General features: G+C 40.3%; 1 protein-coding gene across 7 annotated transcripts in view; it reads right to left on the reverse strand.

Annotated features, from left to right (window-relative positions):
* Positions 1-270: 270 nt before the first annotated feature.
* Positions 271-20,801, reverse strand: part of CLPTM1L (CLPTM1 like) — a 116,922-nt gene continuing 96,391 nt past the window's right edge. For 4 of the 7 annotated variants that reach the window (XM_073332453.2, XM_073332452.2, XM_073332451.2 and 1 more), the window contains 5 exons: positions 16,967-17,001; positions 15,802-15,857; positions 15,658-15,702; positions 9,371-9,486; positions 4,854-7,963 (listed from right to left, as the gene is read on the reverse strand). In XM_073332453.2, coding sequence (XP_073188554.1) covers positions 7,879-7,963; positions 9,371-9,486; positions 15,658-15,702; positions 15,802-15,857; positions 16,967-17,001 — 337 coding nt within the window. In that variant the 3' untranslated portion in view covers positions 4,854-7,878. Of the gene's footprint in view, positions 1,082-3,841; positions 4,777-4,853; positions 7,964-9,370; positions 9,487-15,657; positions 15,703-15,801; positions 15,858-16,966; positions 17,002-20,297; positions 20,494-20,801 lie in introns of those variants that run through there. The other 3 variants (XR_012157395.2, XR_012157394.2, XM_073332454.2) reach the window with 3 other exon arrangements.

Raw genomic sequence — 20,801 nt, forward strand, 5'->3', positions numbered from 1 at the left:
ACCTTGAGCACAAGGATACCAGAATGAGAGCTGGATTGACAGTGGAGAATTCAGTGGTGATCATGCTCTGGAAGCTTGCAGTGCTGGAGTACTATCAGTCAGTAGGCAATCAGTCTGGGGTTGGACAATCCACAGTGGGATCTGTTGTCATCCATCCACTTAAGCATCCATCTCCTGCTACACAGGACTCTGATTTTTGGTACTGTACAGGAAATAGTGGCAGGTTTCAGAGTGGTAGGCGTGTTAGTCTGTATCAGCAAAAACAACGAGGAGTCCTTGTGGCATCTTAGAGACTAACATATTTATTTGGGCATAAGCTTTCAGGGCTAGAAACCACTTCATCAGATTCATGGAGTGGAAAATACAGTAGCAGGTGTATATATATACACAGTACATTAAAAGATGGGGGTTGCCTTACCAAGTGAGGGGTCAGTGCTAAGAAGACAATTCAATTAAAAGTAGAATACCAAGGGAGGAAAAATCACTTTTGTAGTGGTAATGAGGGTGGCCCATTTCAAACAGTTCACAAGGAGGTGTGAGCAACAGTAGGGGGAAATTAGTTTTTGTAATGACCCATCCACTCCCAGTCTTTATTCAGGCCTCATTTGATGGTGTCCAGTTTACAAATTAATTTCAGTTCTGCAGTTTCTCGTTGGAGTCTGTTTTTGAAGTTTTTTGGTTGAAGAATTGCCACTTTTAAGTCTGTTATTGAGTGACCAGGGAGATGGAAGTGTTCTCCTACTGGTTTTTGAATGTTATAATTCCTGATGTCAGATTTGCGTCCATTTATTCTTTTGCGTAGAGACTGTCTGGTTTGGCCAATATACATGGCAGAGGGGCATTGCTGGCACATGATGGCATATCACATTGGTAGATGAGCAGGTGAACGAGCCTCTGATAGTGTGGCTGATGTGATTAGGTCCTCCGATGGTGTCCCATAAATATTAACAAGTGTAGACCCTGGTTCGTGTTTTATATTTTCTTTTGTATTGTAACCATTTGTTTCCATCACACTCTCTTGTTTCTAGTTAACTCTCCATTCTTTCTTAAATAAGTCTGTGCACTGAACGATGCAGGGGTCCTGTGGAAAAAATTGTATGTGATCATGTAAAGACTGTCTTACTGCATACACAAGGGGCTGAATTAAGATTGCACAGGCAAAGTTCTTAACTTTTGAATACTTCAGTTTGTTACCTTAACATCCTTTTAATGTAGGAAGTTATACTTAACGCTCCCTCTTGCCCCTGCCAACGTTTTTGAGAAAGCAAACAAATTTAATTTTGTGGCAGCATATTGACATGGATCAACAGAACCAGACTTTTTAGATCTGCAGCATAGACCTCTACCACTTGAGCTATCAGAGTAACTAGTAGCAGCAGTAGGTTATCACATCTATGTGAACAAGACATTCTTCGCTAGTGGATTTCAGATATATTTGCCGACAGCATCAGGTTCTGGAGGTATGTTCTAGTAGTTATAGACCCTTTGTCCTTTTGTTTCCTCTGCTCACATCCACTGCTCTCTTTTCTTTTCCTTCATGCTAGGTGAGCACCAGCAGAGAGAGCACTGAGAACACAGGAAAGAATCTCCCTGTTCTCTCTTCTAGTGACCCTCCACCACCCCTCAGGAAGAGAGAAAACGGAAAATCTTGTCCACCTCAGTGGCCCTAGGATGGACCATGTTCAGTCAGCTCTTGGGAATTGTATTTGCACAATCAAATCAGTACATAGGAGCTGTGTGGGGATGGAGCATGCTCAATGCATACAGGTTTTTAACTTGGCAAAACTGGCACAGATTTTGACCGATGACAAAAGGCCCATCCCTCAGACTGGGATGATCCTGTTGTCAAATTTCCTATTCCAAAATATAGACGCAGACTTTAAGTGCAGAAGGGACCTCATGATCCTTTAGTCTGACCACCTGTACATTGCAGGCCAATCTGACCCATCCACTCCTGCAATAAACCCATAACCTCTGGCTGAGTTACTGAAGTCCTCAAACCTTTAAAAACTTCAAGTTACAGACAATTCACCATTTACACTAGTTCAAACCAGCAAGTGACCTGTGTGGCAGAAAAAGGTGAAAACCTCCCAGGGTCTCTGCCAGTCTGACCTGGGGGGAAATGCCTTCCTGACCCCAAATATGGCAATCAGTTAGACCTGAGCATTTGGGCAAGACCCACCAGCCAGACACCTGGGAAAGAATTCTCCATAGTAACTCAGAGCCCTTCCCATCTAGTGTCCCATTTCTAGCCATTGGAGATATTTTCCAATAGCAGTTCTGGATGAGCCATATGCCATTGTAGGCAATTTCACGGTACCACCCCCTCCTTAAACTTATCAAGCTCGCTCTTAAAACAAGTTAGGTTTTTTGCCCCTATTAGTCCCCTTGGAAAGCTGTTCCAGAACTTCACTCCTCTGATGGTTAGAAACCTTTGTCTAAGGTAAAATATAAACTTATTGATGGCCAGTTTATATCCATTTGTTCTTCTGCTAATATTGGCCCTTAACTTAATTTTTTAACTCCTCTCCCTCCCTGGTATTTATCCCTCTGATGTATTAAGAGAGAGCAGTCGTATCTCCTCCCAGCCTTCATTTTGTTAGGTTAAACAAGCCATGCTCCTTAAGTCTCCTCTCATAAGGTAGGTTTTCCGTTCCTCTGATCATCCTAGTAGCCCTTCTCTGCACCTGTTGCAGTTTAAATTCATCTATCTTAAACATGGGAGACCAGATTGGTCCTGCTTTGAACAGGGGGTTGGACTAGATGCCCTCCTGAGGTCTCTTCCAACCCTAGTCTTCTAGGATTTGCACACAGTATTCCAGATGAGGACTTACTAGTGCCTTGTTTAATAGAAATAACACTTCCCTATCTCTGCTGGATATACCTTGACTGAGGCATCCTAGGATTGCATTAGCTTTTTTCATGGCCACATCACGACTGATTGTAGCTTCCAAGTGATTTGTCCCCATCTTATAGAAAAAATTCATGACCTTGCACTTTTCACTATTAAATTTCATCCCATTCCTATTCCTCCTGTTTTCAAGGTCATCCAGATCTTCGTGTGTCATATTCCAATCCTCCTCTGTATTAGCAATACCTCCCAACTTTGTGCCAGCCACAGATTTTACTAGCACACTCCCACGTTGTGTGCCATAGACATTCATTAAAATGTTAAATAAAACTGGTCCAATCTTTGAGGAACTCCACTAGTAGCCTCCCTCCAGCTTCATGCATGGAGTTGGAAGAGGTTTTCAATTAAACATATAAGAACACTCATACTGAGTATCCTGTCTTCCAACACTGGCCAATGCGAGGTGCTTCAGAGGGAATGAATAGAACAGATAGTCATCAAATGATGCCTCCCCTGTCACCCATTCCCAGCTTCTGGCAAACAGAGGCTAGGGACCCTATCCCTGCCTATTCTGGCTAATAGCCACTGATACACCTATCCTCCATAAACTTATCTAGTTTTGTTTTGTTTTTTTTGGAACCCTGTTATAGTCTTGGCCTTCACAACATCCTCTGGCAAAGAGTTCCACACGTTGACTGTGTGTTGAGTGAAGAAATACTTTCTTTTGTTTGTTTTAAATCTGCTGCCTATTAATTTCATTTGGTGACTCCTAATTCTTGTGTTATGAGAAGGAGTAAATAATACTTCCTTATTTACTTTCTCCACACCAGTCAATCATATCCCCCCCAGTCATCTCTTTTCCAAACTGAAAACTCCCAGTCTTATTAATCTCTCCTCTTATGGGGAAGCTGTTCCATACCCCTAAACATTTTTGTTGCCCTTCTTTGTGTACCTTTTCCAATTCCAATAGATCTTTTTTGAGATGGGGTGACCACATCTGCACACAGTATTCAAGATGTGGGCACACAATGGATTTATATAGAGGCAATATATTTTCTGTCTTACCTATCCCTTTTCTGATGATTTCCAACATTGTTAGCTTTTTTGACTGTCACTGCACCTTGATTGGGCGTTTTCAGAGAATTATCCACGACTCCAAGATCTCTTTTTTGAGTAATAACAGGTAATTTAGACCCCATCATTTTATATATAGAAATGGTATTGTTTGCCAATGTGCATTACTTTGCATTTATCATTGAATTTCATCTGCCATTTTATTGCCCCATCATCCTGTTTTGGGAGATCCCTTAGTAACTCTTCGCAGTCTGCTTTGGACTTACAAACAGTTGTAAGAATTCAATGTATTTTCCCCCCTCATCTCTTTTTAAAATAGTTTAACTGTTAACCGCCCTCCCCGAAAAAAAATCAGTTTAAGGCAGACATAGAAAATTTTAGTCGAAATGGTTACATTTTGGCCAAGTTTAAGCCAACTGAAAACAGGGTCTGATAATGAAAAGCGTCAGGCAACCTCAACTTATAGGTTTTGCTACCAGTTCCTTCTATACTACTTCTGTTCTCTCTCAGAATATAAAGCCAAAGGGGGCATTTAAAGAAATTAAAAGGTGAGAAATTCAAAACCAATGAAAATAATTTCAACAAAATGCATAGTTAAGTTTCGGAACTTATTGCAGGGGGATATTAAGACCAAATGCTAGCAAGGTTCAGGCTACTGGGCATTTATATGTATAACATATCCAGCGTTCTAATAGCTATTGCTAACAAAAAACTTTGGAAGGGATAGAAAAGGCTCCATACTTCAGGGCATCTCTAACTATTAGGCTGAGACCTTCATAGTTGAAAAATTATACCACATCTGCTTACTGTACGATTTCTTGCACTTTCTCCAAAGCATCTGTTGGTGGGCTCTGTCACAAATAGGATAGATGAAGGAAAAGGTTACAACCTACAAGGCGAGTGAACAAAGTGATGATTTGGTAATATGCTAGTTCCAGGATTCAATTTTTATTACATTCTTTGGATATGGATTTGTTATGGGCAATTAGCTAAACAAAAGACAAAAGGTGAGAGATGTGGTGAATAAGGAAAGGGAGAGGAAACAGGACAGCTTGAAGAGCAAGTAGAATGATGTGAGGTGAAGAAACTGAGGAAGGGGATGGGAGCAGATAGACCAAACAGCCAATCAGCACAAGGGAATTTCCAGAGTAAAAACTGTAGAAAGCAGTTTGTCCCTGCTGAGGCTGCTTTTTAATTTGCTTCTGCAGCTTGAGTTTGTCTGGCCCCAGGACCTGGTGCATCCCTGGAATTTTCCTTTTTTGGGGGTAGGTGGGTGGGTAGAAAGTAGGTCACCCTTGCAGTTTTAGGTGTGGGAAGGTAGGATAACATCTTAATCTAACATCAGTGCAGCATAAATAAGAAATCAGGAATAACTCCTTGCAGGTCCACCTTGAACATGCTGGCTGATATTTTCAAATGCTTTAAGCAGCTTTTAAAATCCCACTGTCTATTCCTAATTCTGACAATCCTTTATTAATAGATTGTGACATATATAGTTCAATTTCTTGCCACAGTGTAAATGACAGATTACTAAGGGAGATTTAAGATGCGGTGAGCTTGTCTCAAGTTGCACAAGATAGCCTACCTAACTCAAATGTTTTATTTGTGCATATTTTTTAAATGCTTAGGATTTAATTATGGAAGTTCTAAATGTAGCCCTTAAAATCCAACAGAGACCATATGATTTGTCATATACAATCTTTACTAAAATGGTGGTTACTTAGCTCATCTTGTGTGTCAGTGTGACAGAAGAACACGTGTTATCATGAATACAATGTACATCTATAATCCTGCATTTTAAAAATATTTTGCACTTCAATAGTATTCTCTTCTGGAAGGAATTGAAACTGTTTCCAATTATGTTTGAAAAATTCAGGAGGAAAAGATTGACACATTTTAAATCTATTTCAAACCAAGTGAACTATAGCTCAAAACATGCAGTATTCAATGGAACACTGCTTCATCATTTTGAAAGACTATTTTATTGCACTGAAAAAAAGCTTTTAAAAAAGAAATGTCAGTTCTTGTTTCATTTCATGACAGCTTTACACTGCCAGAATGGTGTAAAGGGGCCTCAGTGTAAGTGAAGTTAAGATCTAATGACTTCAGTAGGTCTACTCACAGTGTTTCAAATTAGGCACATGCATTGTCTTTACAGGACGACAGCCTTTATGCTTTCAAACCATTGCAACACTGGGATTTGAAAAAGAAAAACAAACCATTATTATTTTCTATTTATGACAAAATTAGAGCAATCTTTCCTTCACTTGAAGTATTTACATTTTGAGTTAGTGGCATACTGAAGTTAAAAAAAACAGACAAAAACAAAAAACCAAACTTGTTTTGACAGCCCAGCAAAAATATGTAGTAAATTAAAAGAAAGACATAGCTTTGGTCAGCAGTGTTGGTTTTTTCCACATAAAATCTCTAGAAGTTAATCAATTTAACTTTAAAACAAAGTAGTTACTTTAACTAGGCTTAAGCTGCTAATGCTGGTTCTGGGAATCAAATGTTTTGTTTATTAATGTGAGGAAAGCAACATGTATTTTCAGTGTTACTCAATGCAGGTTATTTAACTTTAGTGCTCACTAAATGCAAGTTATTATTTCATAAAACTGCACAATGGGGGTTCTAAATGCATACTGTTCTACCATTTGAATATACTTTATTTTAGCATATTCTAACAATTTGCAAGAAGTGCTGAATTTCAGTGATATATACAATATCCAAACTGATAACATGATAGGAAGTTACAGTGACACTTCACCTTTAAACATTGTTGTTACTGGAAATAAAATTAACTTACGGGCACATTTTGAAGGTTATTTTACTTATGTTTTTTCGATAGATAATATTCTGAGCATCTATTAGTTCAAGCAATCCCCTTCCAATTAGCTGAATGCTGTATGTTTTATTCACCTAATTTAAAATACAAATCAAGAAGACTAGGAAACTTTTGCCTGTGAAAGCATATAAGAATTGGCACAATAGTTCACAATGGTGTCTATCATGCAAAAGTAAGGTTGCAAGACTGCTTAAGAGGTATTTTCCTAGTACATCAAAATGCTTTGTGACAATCATATAAATACCCATTTTAATGGGGAATCAAGGGATCCTAAGCTAGCAATGCAGGAAAGGTTTATGCAACTTTATTTATGTAATAAAAATAGTCACTGAATACTAATTGCTGCACATGCTCACTAGCTTTTTATAATAAAAAGCCATTTAAAAATAAATTAAGATTTGAAGTCATTATGGGCTAAAAGCTTGACAATATTTTAAGAAGTTTAACTGTTTGGGTTACTTTCCCCTTCCTTCCAGGAAGACTATTTTAAGCCAGAGGACTCTTATTTCGAAGTCCCATACAGCTTAGGTCAGCCATAAGATTTTAACCCCCCATCAATCCGAGCCCTTCCATGTCCGGTGTCAATCTAGAATGGTGTTGTGTGATGCAGTTTAAAGTGTATGTTCCAGAAGTTATACCTTTAAATTCTAACAACCCCTGGTTCAGCAGTGATGCTCTATTCTATAACAATCACAGCCTACCTGAATTCTTCACGGCCTAGTAGCCCTTTATCAATAAAGGTACCACATGACCCGTTAATTAAGCTGTCTCAAAACACCTATTAAAACGTTCATCATAACAATAAAGAAAATTTAAACAAATATTAATTTGTCATGTAAGAGAAGTTTAAATATGTTTAACTATTGTTTAAGTGACATCTGGCAGAAACATTGGCAGACTTCTTCATAAAGACACAAAAGGAATCTTGAAACATCAAAGAACCATCAAAAATAGATTTTGGCAACGCAGAAGATGTATTGTCCATGGAGTTCTGTCATAAGCTTTAAAAAATACTCTTATTAAATAATCCAATCTTTTTTCTTCATTAAGATCAAACAATACACATAGCCAGTAGCAGTCCAGAAATAGTCGTCTACTGTTATCTAAACTATTCTTTGTGGAGTTTTCTTTTCGGCTTTTCTTCATAAGATTCTCCATATTCATTCACTCTGCTCTTATCCACAGGATATAGCCTTACAGATAAAATAACACAAATTAGTGACATGAAGCAATGATTCCTGGTAAAAGACAGCAAGCACCACTGTTTAATCTGCCAAAAATTGATTCCTTGTTCATCAATCAGAAGAGGCTGGGCTGTTTTAAATATAACCTTCCTTAACCTGTTTTACTACTACTAAATCAGTTTAAATAAAGCTAAAACTTTAAAAGAACCACCATATAATATTTACTTAAAACATTAAATAGGAGTTTAATTCTAGATTTTAAATTTAACTTTGTTTACATAATACAGGACTTGAAAAACATACCAGACACCTACTAGCTAGAAGACTAAACCCACTAGTTATTCAAAGCTAGACAGAAAAGACCATCATGAAGGGAGAACTTCCACCAACGAGCACTTGGAAGTGCCTTGCTGAGAAGGCCAACAACGGTCACCAGCTGCTTTGTGCGGTCTCTAGACCTGGAGACTTCATGGTCTAGATAATACTTAGTCCTCCCACGAGTGCAGGGAACTGGACTAGCTGACCTTCTAGGTCCCTTCCAGTCCTATGATTCATCTTCAGTCTTCGCCTTGCAAATCTGAAGCTCTACTCACCTTTAGCGGTTGGAAGGAAGGAGCCTTGAGTCTCCTCCCGCCCTGTTGTGAGAGTACTGGAGATCCTCTTCCTCTGTCACTTTCCCTGCATACTACAAAAGGTTGTCAACAGAATGGGACATCTCTGTTGCTAGTCTAAACGTCTTTCCCTCTCTGTCTCCTTCTCAATCCTATTTCCCAGTGAATAACTCCAAAATCTGCTTCTGTTCTTAATTTTCTCATCCAACAACAAGAAACTGACATGAATTCTTGACAGCTACCCTGCTGCCACGGAGTTCTGCATAGCAGCAGCAGCGAAAATTAGGAGTCTTATTAATATCACTCTGCTGTATGGCAAAACTAAGTAGCAGAAGCGTTGGAGCTGTCTGCAGACTTAGGAAAATTATGCTATTCACTTTTGGAATGTTCATTTTAAGTAAGCAAGTTTAGATTTTGTTAGAATTGGTGGTGTAGATTCCTGCCTCAACAAGGCTAGCTTTCTCTTGGCCAAGTTGAGAAATTTTTCAAGCCCACACTAAAAGGTAAGAGAATACATTATGTAAATAAGGGTGAGTAATCAGACTCGTGAGTTACTTATGGTTTAATTCTCAAAGCATGAGTAAGTAACTTCTAAGAGGCCATATATGATTGATAAGAGTATAGCTTGGGACTATCAGATTCCTAAGAGACATACTAAGACATTCTAAGAGAGCAAAGGCGTAAGTCAGCCCTAAACTATTTTTGTCTCTTGTACCTAATTACTGCTCACACAGCTGCATGGATCTGTAGTTGACAAACAGTGAAAATGGATAAAAAAAGGAGTAGGGATGAAGGGAAAACATACCATCTTTGGTAAAGGTAGACAAGGAATACCACATCATCCCTAAAACATGCCAGCCTATGCGATGTTGGCATAGTGATGATAAAAGCGAAGATATCATCAATGAAGGTGTTGAATGCCTATAAATATAAGAAATATTTTCAGTAAAGGTATCAGTGTAGTTCAGTTGGTAGCAAATTAACTCAGGGAGGCCAACCTGCGCGTGAGAAGGACCCAGAATTTACCAATGTACATTGCCAAAGAGCCAGAGTAATACGTCAGCAGCCCCCCATCAGCTCCCCCACCCTGCTCCCAGCGCCTCCCGCCCACCAGCAGCCCTGCAGATCAGTGCCTCCCCTTCCTCCCCACACCTCCTGGTTAGCTGTTTCGTGGTGTGCAGGAGGCTCTTGGAGGAGGGGGGAGGAGCAAGGGCATGGCAGACTCAGGGGAGGGGGCAGGGCCTGTGGCAGTGCCAGCAGTGGAGCAGTGAGCACCCCACAACACATTGGAAAGTTGGTGCCTGTTGCTACAGCCCCGGAGTCAGTGCCTATACAAGCAGTCGCACATTAACTTCTGAAGAGCTGCATGTGGTTCCGGAGCCACAGGTTGGCTACCCCTGCATTAACTCTATGGTTAGGTGGTCAGTTTCAAATATCACACTAGGACTTGGGCTACCACCCAGGTCTGAGAACACACTGCACTATTTAAGAACTAATAGGCAAACCTAAAAAAACAGCCAGAACTTTGAACAGGAGAACTTACAGTCAGGTTAAAGACAAAAAATGGATCTGCCTGCACTAGTACCGACATTTGGCAGTGATGTGCTAACTGAAGGTCTACCTGTATTGGCAATGTTACCAGTAAAACAATGGCAAGCTCAGGAATAGTTTTGATTTTTGAGTATTTTAATTAACAAGGTTCATTATTAGAATGTATGGATAGAGCTTCTTGACAGTATATTGTGATACTGGATCACAGTGGAGTGAGGAAGAGAAAAAAGGAAGCAAGATAATAAAATATTAACACAGATTGTTACAGAATGCACTCCTGTAATCACATCCTACACATTACTGCAAGGGTGCTGGAGCCCTCCCTAAAGTGGAAGGCCCCCACCCCCGCACACTGTAATAATCTTTGTAAAAAATATTCCTTGTAAGGTACCATTTGAAAACTCAACTTGCTGGTCAATAATGTCACGGTGAAACGTATGTAGCAACGTTATATGTAAAGTTATGAACGTAAGCTGAAATCATGACTGAAGTGTGTTTACCAAACACGTCTGGGAAGTGGGTAAACCTGTTTCTCAAAGACAAAGGACTCGCTGACATGCCTAGCCAGGTGTTGGCAAAGTTGATGGGCCATCACCTATCAAATGGACACTCTTTGGCATGGAAGGAGGGAAAGGCAAGAAACAAGTGTGACAAAGTTCCTCCTCTACCTTGGTGGGTCTTGCGCTTATTGGCAGATTTGCTCGCCTTGGAGCTTCACGGCAGCCCTCAGCTTGGCCGTTTTTCTGAATCCACAGTTTAGGTCAACTCCTCCTGTGTCTGACCAGGAGCTGGGAGGCTTGGGGGGAACCCGGGCCCACCCTCTACTCTGGGTTCCAGCCCAGGGACCTGTGGAATGCAGCTGTCTAGAGTGCCTCCTGGAACAGCTGTGCGACAGCTACAACTCCCTGGGCTACTTCCCCCTGGCCTCCTCCCAACACCTTCTTTATCCTCACCGTAGGACCTTCCTCCTGGTGTCTGATAATGCTTGTACTCCTCAGTCCTCCAACAGTATACGTTCTCATTCTCAGCTCCTAGCGCCTCTTGCTCCCAGCTCCTTACACGTGGACCACAAACTGAAGTGAGCTCCTTTTTAAACCCGGGTGCCCTGATTAGCCTGCCTTAATTAATTCTAGCAGCTTGATTGGCTGCAGGTGTTCTAATCAGCCTGTCTGTCTTAATTATTTCCAGAAAGTTCCTGATTGTTCTGGAACCTTCCCTGTTACCTTACCCAGGGAAAAGGGACCTACTTAACCTGGGGCTAATATATCTGCCTTCTATTACTCTCCTGTAGCCATCCGGCCCGACCCTGTCACACAAGGCACATCTGCATTTCGCATACACAGGTGAAAAAAACCAGCATGGAACTTCCTCCATCAGACTCCATGTCTCCATACTCTCAGCTGGAATAAACTTTATCTAGGGGTCATTCTCAGGAAATTGCATTTCACAGTCTGACAATGGGGCAAAAATACTTCATGTTCTCTCTCCCTTTTCTCCTAAGAGGACCAAAACCAAAAAACCACAATGAAACAAAACAAAAAACCTCAACAGCTGTTGGACCTTGGGAGCAGATCCTGGCCTGAGAATTTGATCAACATTGTTACTGGAATATGTGGTAGGGGACTTCACCTTGAATCAAGTCTAGTTTGTTACGTTTAGGAAGCATTTTATCTTTGTTTTTCTTGTAACCATTTCTGACTTTGATGCCTCATTACTTGTACTCACTTAAAACCTCTCTCTTTGCAATTAAATAAATGTCTTTTATTCTATAATCAAAACTAATTCAGTGTTGTGAACTGTGTGTATAACTCCATTTGAGGTGGCAAACTGTTGCATCTTGATCCCTTTAGAGGAGCAACGGACCTAATATATCTAGACTGTCCAAGAGAGGGCTGAACAGTACAGAACACACATTTATTGGGAAAAATCCAGGACTGGGAGTGTGTTGGGGTTACTCTGCATGTAGTAATCAAAGCTGCTGGAAGCCAAAGTGTGACTGGTGTTTGCTGACAAGCTACTGGAGTTAGAGCTGCTGGACCAGGGCTGTGGCTATCCACAGACACTCAGGATGTAACCTGCATGCTGTTTGTGAAAAGCCCAAGTTGGAAGTTACAGTAAAAAGCATAGTGAGGCACCCCAGGTTGCAGGACAGGTGGTGACACAGCCACTCAGTGGTCTGGACTGCATACCAGAATGTCATACAGATCTAAAAGGAAACTATGGGGGGAAACTAAAATTGGGAACACACAACATTTTATACTCAGTTCACTCCGACTGCCAATATTCAAGTCTTAAGTTGCCCATCTAACTAATCTAAGATGTAACATGGCTCTTTCTTCATTCAGAAGGCACTGTCCACTCCAGAATATACGATTATATTAGTAAGTGTTTTAGCTTGAAGCATACTTAGACAGGGCTTTAGATATACAAAAGACGGGGAAATAAAACACAGTACATCAGGGAAGCAAGTGAAACGTTACCAGTAAGGGAACAGCTGCTACTTTTCTTTGACCTTCATCATCTAAATATTTTATTTTTTTATTATAACTTTAAAAAAATACAGGTTAAAATGATGCCACATTCCCGATGCGGTTGAAAATCTGAGGATTCATGAATACTCCATTGATCACTTTCACTTTGTGGAGAACCAGTTACGCATTAATCCTTAAATTGCGTAAGAACAACATGTAATTTTAAAATCTTTATAAAACTCTCAAACCAAAATGTATTTTCCTTGGTCTGCTAAAAAAAAGTTTGAGCATCAAAACCATTATCTCTCTGCCAAATTTAAACTGTCTACTTCCTCCCGTTTAGGTATTAGCTGCTCAAAAATATATATATATATATATATTTTTAAATGGATAATGGCAAACAAAAATTTCTTTGGTGATTTCTTTTTGCTGCTTTTGTTTAAGAGCCAAAATGTTTTTGCTGATGCATTCCAAATAAAATTCCCTCAAGGAGAAACCAAGCCTGAAAATTTTTAAGCCCATAAGTGAATATTTGAGAGAATCGTAAGCAACTGGAAAAGACATTTACTGTGGAAGCAGGAAACCTTTGCTATAGAGAACTGACATGTATGACATCTGTAAATAGTTCTGTAGTTTTTTTATATTGGTTTTAAAAACTGTACTGTGGTCACAGATAACCTTCATAGCACATGCATATGTGCATCTTCAGAGCTCCAGTCATAAGGCTCTAATATCGATAACATGATTTGTTATGACAAGTAGCTGGAATATATAAAATTTATTTGCAATTTTTGGAAACAAACCCCAAATTTCTCATACCATAACAGTTATAATACATAAGAACTAATCAGGCAAAAGTGTCTACTATGTACTGCTCCAGTGGGTATAAGAAACTCAAAGTACACACCCTAAAGAAACCAAAGTGAGTGAAATTCTGCTGGTTTCCTTGTTTGTCTCAAAGAACTAGCAAAAATACATCACTCCTATGCAAGACAACAAACCAATCTGTGGGTCAAAATATCCAAAGATGATCTGCATTTAAACTCTAATATCTACCTCTATGTTCTCTACATGTCACCAACCATCTCCCCCTTATGACTAAGGCTATGACCAGATGTTTGGGAAATTACTTAAGTACTAGGAAGAATTATCCGTGAGGACATAATATGCTCACAGACAGAATGAGACTTCATCCTCACTGAGGAAACAAGCACACATTCAGACTGCACACACCTACCACAGCATCCCAAAGTACACACATTTCACCATGAATAGAAAGAAAAAATAAAGTGTGTGTTAAAGGCTTGGTCTATAGCAGGGATGGGCAAACTACGGCGTGCGGATTGTGTCCGGCCCATCAGAACTTTTAATCCGGCCCACAAGCTTCCGGTAGGGAGTGGGGTTAGGAGCTTGCCCCGCTCTGGAGCTGGTCCCATCCCAAGTGGAGCCCCCCGCAGCTCCCATTGGCCGGGAACTGCAGCCAATGGGAGCTGCAGGGGCAGCGCCTACAGATGGGACAGCGCGCAGAGCTGCTTGGCTGATGCCATGCCTCCGTGTAGGAGCCAGAGAGGGAACATGCCGCTGCTTCCGGGAGCTGCTTGAGGTAAGCACCGCTCAGAGCCTGCACCCCTGAGCATGTGTCTGTTAACATCATTAAGACTTGCATTTTGATGCTGCATTCTAAACTCTGTGGCAGATTTATTTAGATTAAAATGGTTGTTTTAATGAATTAAATAGGAAAATAAATAATTAGTAAAGATGCCTCTGTCTTATTCATTTTTATGTTAGGCTTCCATCTAGGTAAGTGTGGGAGGCAACCTATGATGGGATTAAACACACTTACTGGATGTTTTTGCTACCATTATCAACACTGAAAAAGCACAAATTCTGCACCAAAAAAAAAAAAAATTCTGCGCACAAGATTTTAAAATTCTGCAGATTTTGTCAAAATAACTCTACATAATCATGCCAATCTCTATTATTTTGGTAATTTATTCCAAAATACCTGTCAGCAAGTATATCTGTAACAATACTGACACACACAAAAGTCTGCCCAGGAGTAGAGAATTAAAGAAACCCCTATGACAACCCAGTTCCTATTTCTCTGCCTCCTCCCTCACCCTACCCCAGAGCCCAGCTGGCAGGGGAGGGAGGGGGGATGGGGAGGGAGGAGAGAAGGGAAGAAAGAGGGTCAAACACCCAAAGCCCCTCCCCCTCAGAGCCCAGCCACGGAGCCCCCCCAGAGCCCAGGGATCCAGAGGAAGAAACAAGCCTGGGACCCAACATCAGGCTGTGTGGAGTTTAATGCGTGCCGCTGTCTGCTTCCCTCAGGGCATGCAAGGAACTCTAGCTCCCACTCCCTCCTCCTCCCCCTGGCAGTGTCTTCTATGTGTGAGCTGGGCTCTGCTGGGTCCAGCAGCCCCTAGTGGCAGCCAGCAGCTCTGCAGCCCATTTCTCTGGGGGAAAGGAAATTCTGCATGCACAACATTAATTTCTGCAAAATTCTGCATTGCGCAGTGGTGCAGAATTCCCCCAGGAGTAAGACTACCATTTCAGGCTTTCTACTGGTTTACAAAAACAAAATAGCTTAATTTACACTGTTTAATAACCTGAACACAGGTTTTGGAACACAGTATTGCTGCAATGTGGGGAAATTCCTTGGCACTGTAGAGTACATGGGGTCTTGACTTTTTCCCATAACTGTCTTTCAGTTTGCAACATATTTAGCAATCAATGGAATATTCTATTAAAATGCATATATTCAATAAAAAAGTAAGTATTTTACCAATACGAAAGATTGCTGACAGTCAAAACCAGTCAACTCTATCAAAACAAGGAAACTAAAATAATTTACATTATAGAAAAGCCACAATGAAAAAAGTAAAGAAGGAGTCATAACTTTCTTAGCAAATAGAAAAAATCACAGACAAAAATTAAATTTGTGCTGTGTTAAACTGGTAGTTTAATTCTAAAAATTCACAGTTAAGCTACACATTATTGCCCTGCTTCTCAAGTGAAAAACAATTGCTGTCTTGGTAGCACAAGTTTTTGAAATTACAGCTTTACTTACTTTATATGTGAATGCCTTCCATGGTAAATGCGCAACTGATTTCATCTACAAGAAAAGAAATGTAAACATAATTTATAACAAAACTGAGAATAAGTTATAGATACTGAAAGCCAAAAATATCCCATTATAAACATTTAGACATACCTTATAATTCACAAACAGCTGGGGCAACATAAATAGGAATCCAAAAGCATATACCCCTGAAAATACAATATGAACATATTTTAAGATAAATCCACAAAGAGCAAGTAAGTATTCCATGCAAATTTATACACTTTCTGTTTCAGAGACATCTGTTTTCCCTTTTCATGTACACAAGTCTCCTTAACATTAAGAGTACGTTTACACTGAAGCTGGGAGTATGCTTCCCAGCTTGGGTAGGCAGACATATATTAGTTCTGTTTGAACCAACGTGCTAAAAATAGCACTAGCTCAAGCAGAGCTAGTGTGCGTCTGTCTAACCTAACTGGGAAGCACGCTGCCAGCTGCAGTGTGAACGTATCCTAAAGGGAGGTGCACAAGTGCAAGATACACATGTAATTATCCTCACTCTGTGGTTTACTCCAATGCAGCGGTTCCCAAACTGTGGGTCGTGACCCCGAGTGAGTCGCAAGTTTTTTAATGGGGTCGCCAGGGCTGGTGTTAAAACTCCCTGCTGCCAGGGGTAGAAGCTGAAGCCCAAGCCCCGCTGCCTGGGACTGAAGCCAACACATGAGCAACTTAGCTTCCCTTGGCCCCCTGTGGAATGGGGCCATAGGCAATTGCCCTGCTTACTGCCCCTTAACGCTGGCCCTGATTCTGGACTCTAGAATCTAGAGTAATAAGGACACTGGTGTCATGTAGTAATTTTTGTAGTCGGAAGTGGGTCGCAGTGCAAAGAAGTTCGAGAAACCCGGCTCTCATGGACTATGTTCTATTATAACACTATTTTAAGGTCTTTTTTTCTTCCCTTTTGCTCCTCTATTTGACTGCTATCATTTTGGGATGCACAGCCAAATCATGACAACCCCATATCACATTGTTACAAAATCTGAGATGTCTAACTTTTATTTTGAAACGTCACCTGTAAAATTTTAAAAAAAAAGAAATCTAGGCTAACACTTTAAAAAAAAAAGGAACAAACTGGGGCTACTAAATCCACACTCAGGCACCTAAATAAGTGATCTCATGTTGTTTTTTTTAAATGTTAAGCACTCAACACCACCTACTGAAGTCAGCCCAATTTTAGGCCATTTTTGAAATTCCTGGCCTTAATATAAAGAAAAGATAAATATATGTATATTTATGAAGAAAATACATAGATACTCACCATTCACAAAGCTGTTAATCAACCAAGAATACCAGCTAAAAATAAGAGACAGTGTAATTATTTTTCCTTTTCTTCCCACAAACCAAACTGCAACACTAAACTGACAATAACTCTCAGAGGTCATCATCTTCTACACAATGTTTTAACATGGAAGAGAATGAAGTTGAGCACTTCAAATTTGCCACTTTTAAAAACAAAAGCGACACTTCCTTCACATCTCATTAACCATTTTAATTTGATAAGATTTCAGAGGGTGTGTTTTGCTGTATTCTGAAGAGTTTTTAATGTGACATGCATTGCCTCAAGTGTCCCAGCACAAGTAGGGAGCTATATCAATGAGTGAATAATTTTTCAGGATTTTGAAAAACACATTAATTCAAATTGGCTTTGAAAGGAATGCTATTGTACAATGAAAACTCAGTAAAGGACCACAAACAATGGGTGAAGCTGTATTCATGGGGAAAGGACCAGGCACACACTATCGGGATTCAGAGTAGCAGCCGTGTTAGTCTGTATTCGCAAAAAGAAAAGGAGTACTTGTGGCACCTTAGAGACTAACCAATTTATTGTTATTAGTTTGCAGATTATACAAAATTGCAATTAATGAAGACAGAAGGAATATAGGATCTTATAGTAGAGTTACTGGAAACATGGGAAATGAATAAAATGAGATTCAACTGGGAAAAATGTAAACTAACAACAACAGATGTCCAATGGAATGAGTGCATAAAGATAGAAAAAAGTAATGCTACTGGTGATGAAAAGCAAATCCAGACTTGAGTTTGCAGTGTAATAGAGCAGTAAAAAGGCCAATGTGAATTTTGAACTTAATGTGAAAGAACAAAAGTTGCTCTATCACACAGTGTGATTGTACAGATAACATTATGTTCCACTACGTTACCACGAATATATTTACAGTGAAGTTTTGGCCTTAGTGAGATTTGATCAATTATTCTGTAGCCACAAAATAATTAACAGAATTTGCAATAGCCTACAAATGAAGTTAAACCATTATTAAACTACGGTTAGTTGTTCTGTGGTACTTCCTTGCTGATGCAGTTTTGATTAGTTGTCTTTTGTAATTTATTGTTCTACGAAACTGCAAACATTGTCATTTTCCAACATTTAATAATGATTTAAATAATCACAGAATCATAGAATATCAGGGTTGGAAGGGACCTCAGGAGGTCATCTAGTCCAACTCCCTGCTCAAAGCAGGACCAATCCCCAATTAAATCATCCCAGCCAGGGCTTTGTCAAGCCTGACCTTAAAAACTTCTAAGGAAGGAGATTCTACCACCTCCCTAGGTAACGCATTCCAGTGTTTCACCACCCTCCTAGTGAAAAAGTTTTTCCTAATATCCAACCTAAACCTCCCCCATGGCAACTTGAGACCATTACTCCTTGTCCTGTCCTCTTCTACCACTGAGAATAGTCTAGAACCATCCTCTCTAGAACCACCTCTCAGGTAGTTGAAAGCAGCTATCAAATCCCCCCTCATTCTTCTCTTCTGCAGACTAAACAATCCCAGTTCCCTCAGCCTCTCCTCATAAGTCATGTGTTCCAGACCCCTAATCATTTTTGTTGCCCTTCGCTGGACTCTCTCCAAATTTTCCACATCCTTCTTGTAGTGTGGGTCCCAAAACTGGACACAATACTCCAGATGAGGCCTCACCAATGTCGAATAGAGGGGGACGATCACGTCCCTCGATCTGCTCGCTATGCCCCTACTTATACATCCCAAAATGCCATTGGCCTTCTTGGCAACAAGGGCACACTGCTGACTCATATCCAGCTTCTCGTCCACTGTCACCCCTAGGTCCTTTTCCGCAGAACTGCTGCCTAGCCATTCGGTCCCTAGTCTGTAGCTGTGCATGGGATTCTTCCGTCCTAAGTGCAGGACCCTGCACTTATCCTTAGTGAACCTCATCAGATTTCTTTTGGCCCAATCCTCCAATTTGTCTAGGTCCCTCTGTATCCTATCCCTGCCCTCCAGCGTATCTACCACTCCTCCGAGTTTAGTATCAGCCGCAAATTTGCTGAGAGTGCAATCCACACCATCCTCCAGATCATTTATGAAGATATTGAACAAAACCGGCCCGAGGACCGACCCTTGGGGCACTCCACTTGACACCGGCTGCCAACTAGACATGGAGCCATTGATCACTACCCTTTGAGCCCGACAATCTAGCCAACTTTCTACCCACCTTTCTACCCACAATCTTCCGATAATTAAGGAAATCCAAAAATTGTTCTTAGAAGCCTGCATATTTTTTCTTTATTTTCCCAGGTGAGACAGGAGCTCCCCTGTGCTAGGTGTTGTACCAACACATATTAACGAAAGTCCCACACACTAAGAAGCTTACAATCTAAACAGAAGAGACAGACAAAGGACATATTATTCCCAATTTTACAGGTGGGGAATTGAGGCAGAGATTAAGTGACTTGCTCAAGGTTGGCATAAGAAGATTACGACAGAAAACTAACGGAGCTCAGGTCTTCTGAGTCCCAGTCTGGTTCCTTAAAAATCACAAAACTATCTTTCCTCTTAGGCGCATTCTACATTGTAGATACATCAGTGCAGTTGTCTCTAATCTGCATAGTTACTACATGGGGTCTACACTGGTGCAACCTAATCTGATAAAATTACTCTATTGTATTAGAGTAAGACTCACTTGACGTTAGTGCAACATGTCTCTATGTCAGGGTTTGCTTCATTAAGATTACATCTATGTTGTTACTGCAGTGCAAATTTCTCATGTAGACAGGGTTTAATCTTCAGATTAGGAAATGAAGTTGCTTTTTCATAAGACTTATTTTTAACATCCAGTCAAATATAAGTGGCTAATTCACAAGTTTTTCCAGTTAACCAGTTACTAATATTTCTATAAACTGTAGTGGGTTGAGGCTGGCAGCATAGGCTGGAGCACTCAGAACAAGTCTGTGCATGAGGAAGATCATTTGAAATATTTTTAAATGGCTCCTGGATGATTTAATTGGAAAGCAATATGGGTGCACTGACTTGCATTCTCCATTTTTGCATTCTTATATACCCACCTCAATATTTTCCTTTTTAAAAACATGGATTTAATGTTTGTGAAAAATACCATAGCAAAAGCAGTAGAGATAGAAGTTCTGCATCTACAGAAAAGGAACTGCTCAGAGCGTTATGACAAGCTTCGCTAGATCACCAAGACAAAAATCTCAATCTTTAACATTTAATCCAACATAACGTGGGGAATGGCCAGCCCCTGGAGATGAAGGTAGTTCAGTCTCAATGTCCATTCAATCCTTGACCTGTCCATTGAGGTGACTACGGGTGCTTGTAAGCTAGTGGGCAAATTCAGCAGAAATAAAACTGCAGTAATAAGCAGCAGGAAAAAATCAGAATGAGTTAACAAAAGCAAACATAGCAAAAAGTTTCTCTCAACTGGGTTTCATCCGGAACTCAGCATATAAGTGTGGACCCCTGACTTCCCACTGACACACTCTCCTTGTCTCTCCAGCACTCCTTCTTATGGCTGTTCCTATTAGTAAGGAATGAAGTAAAAGTTAACTTCTTGTGTACTGAGAATGAGGTAGTACACTTCCACCCAATATCACAGACCCCATAACAGAGAAGATGGCTGTAATGTGAATATCCCTAAGAATAAAACCAAGACTTCAAACAGGTTGTTAGCCAGCAATTTCCAACCACTACCTACCTACCTGACTGATCAAATACCCCTTAGGGCAAAAAACTTCTGTAACCCCATTATCTCACATCAATTAACACCAAAAAAGGTCAACTGCTGGAAATGGCCCACCTTGATTATTACTACAAAAGGTTTTTCCC

This window comes from Lepidochelys kempii, chromosome 2, assembly GCF_965140285.1.
Source record: "Lepidochelys kempii isolate rLepKem1 chromosome 2, rLepKem1.hap1, whole genome shotgun sequence".
In the NCBI taxonomy this organism is placed as follows: domain Eukaryota; kingdom Metazoa; phylum Chordata; order Testudines; family Cheloniidae; genus Lepidochelys; species Lepidochelys kempii.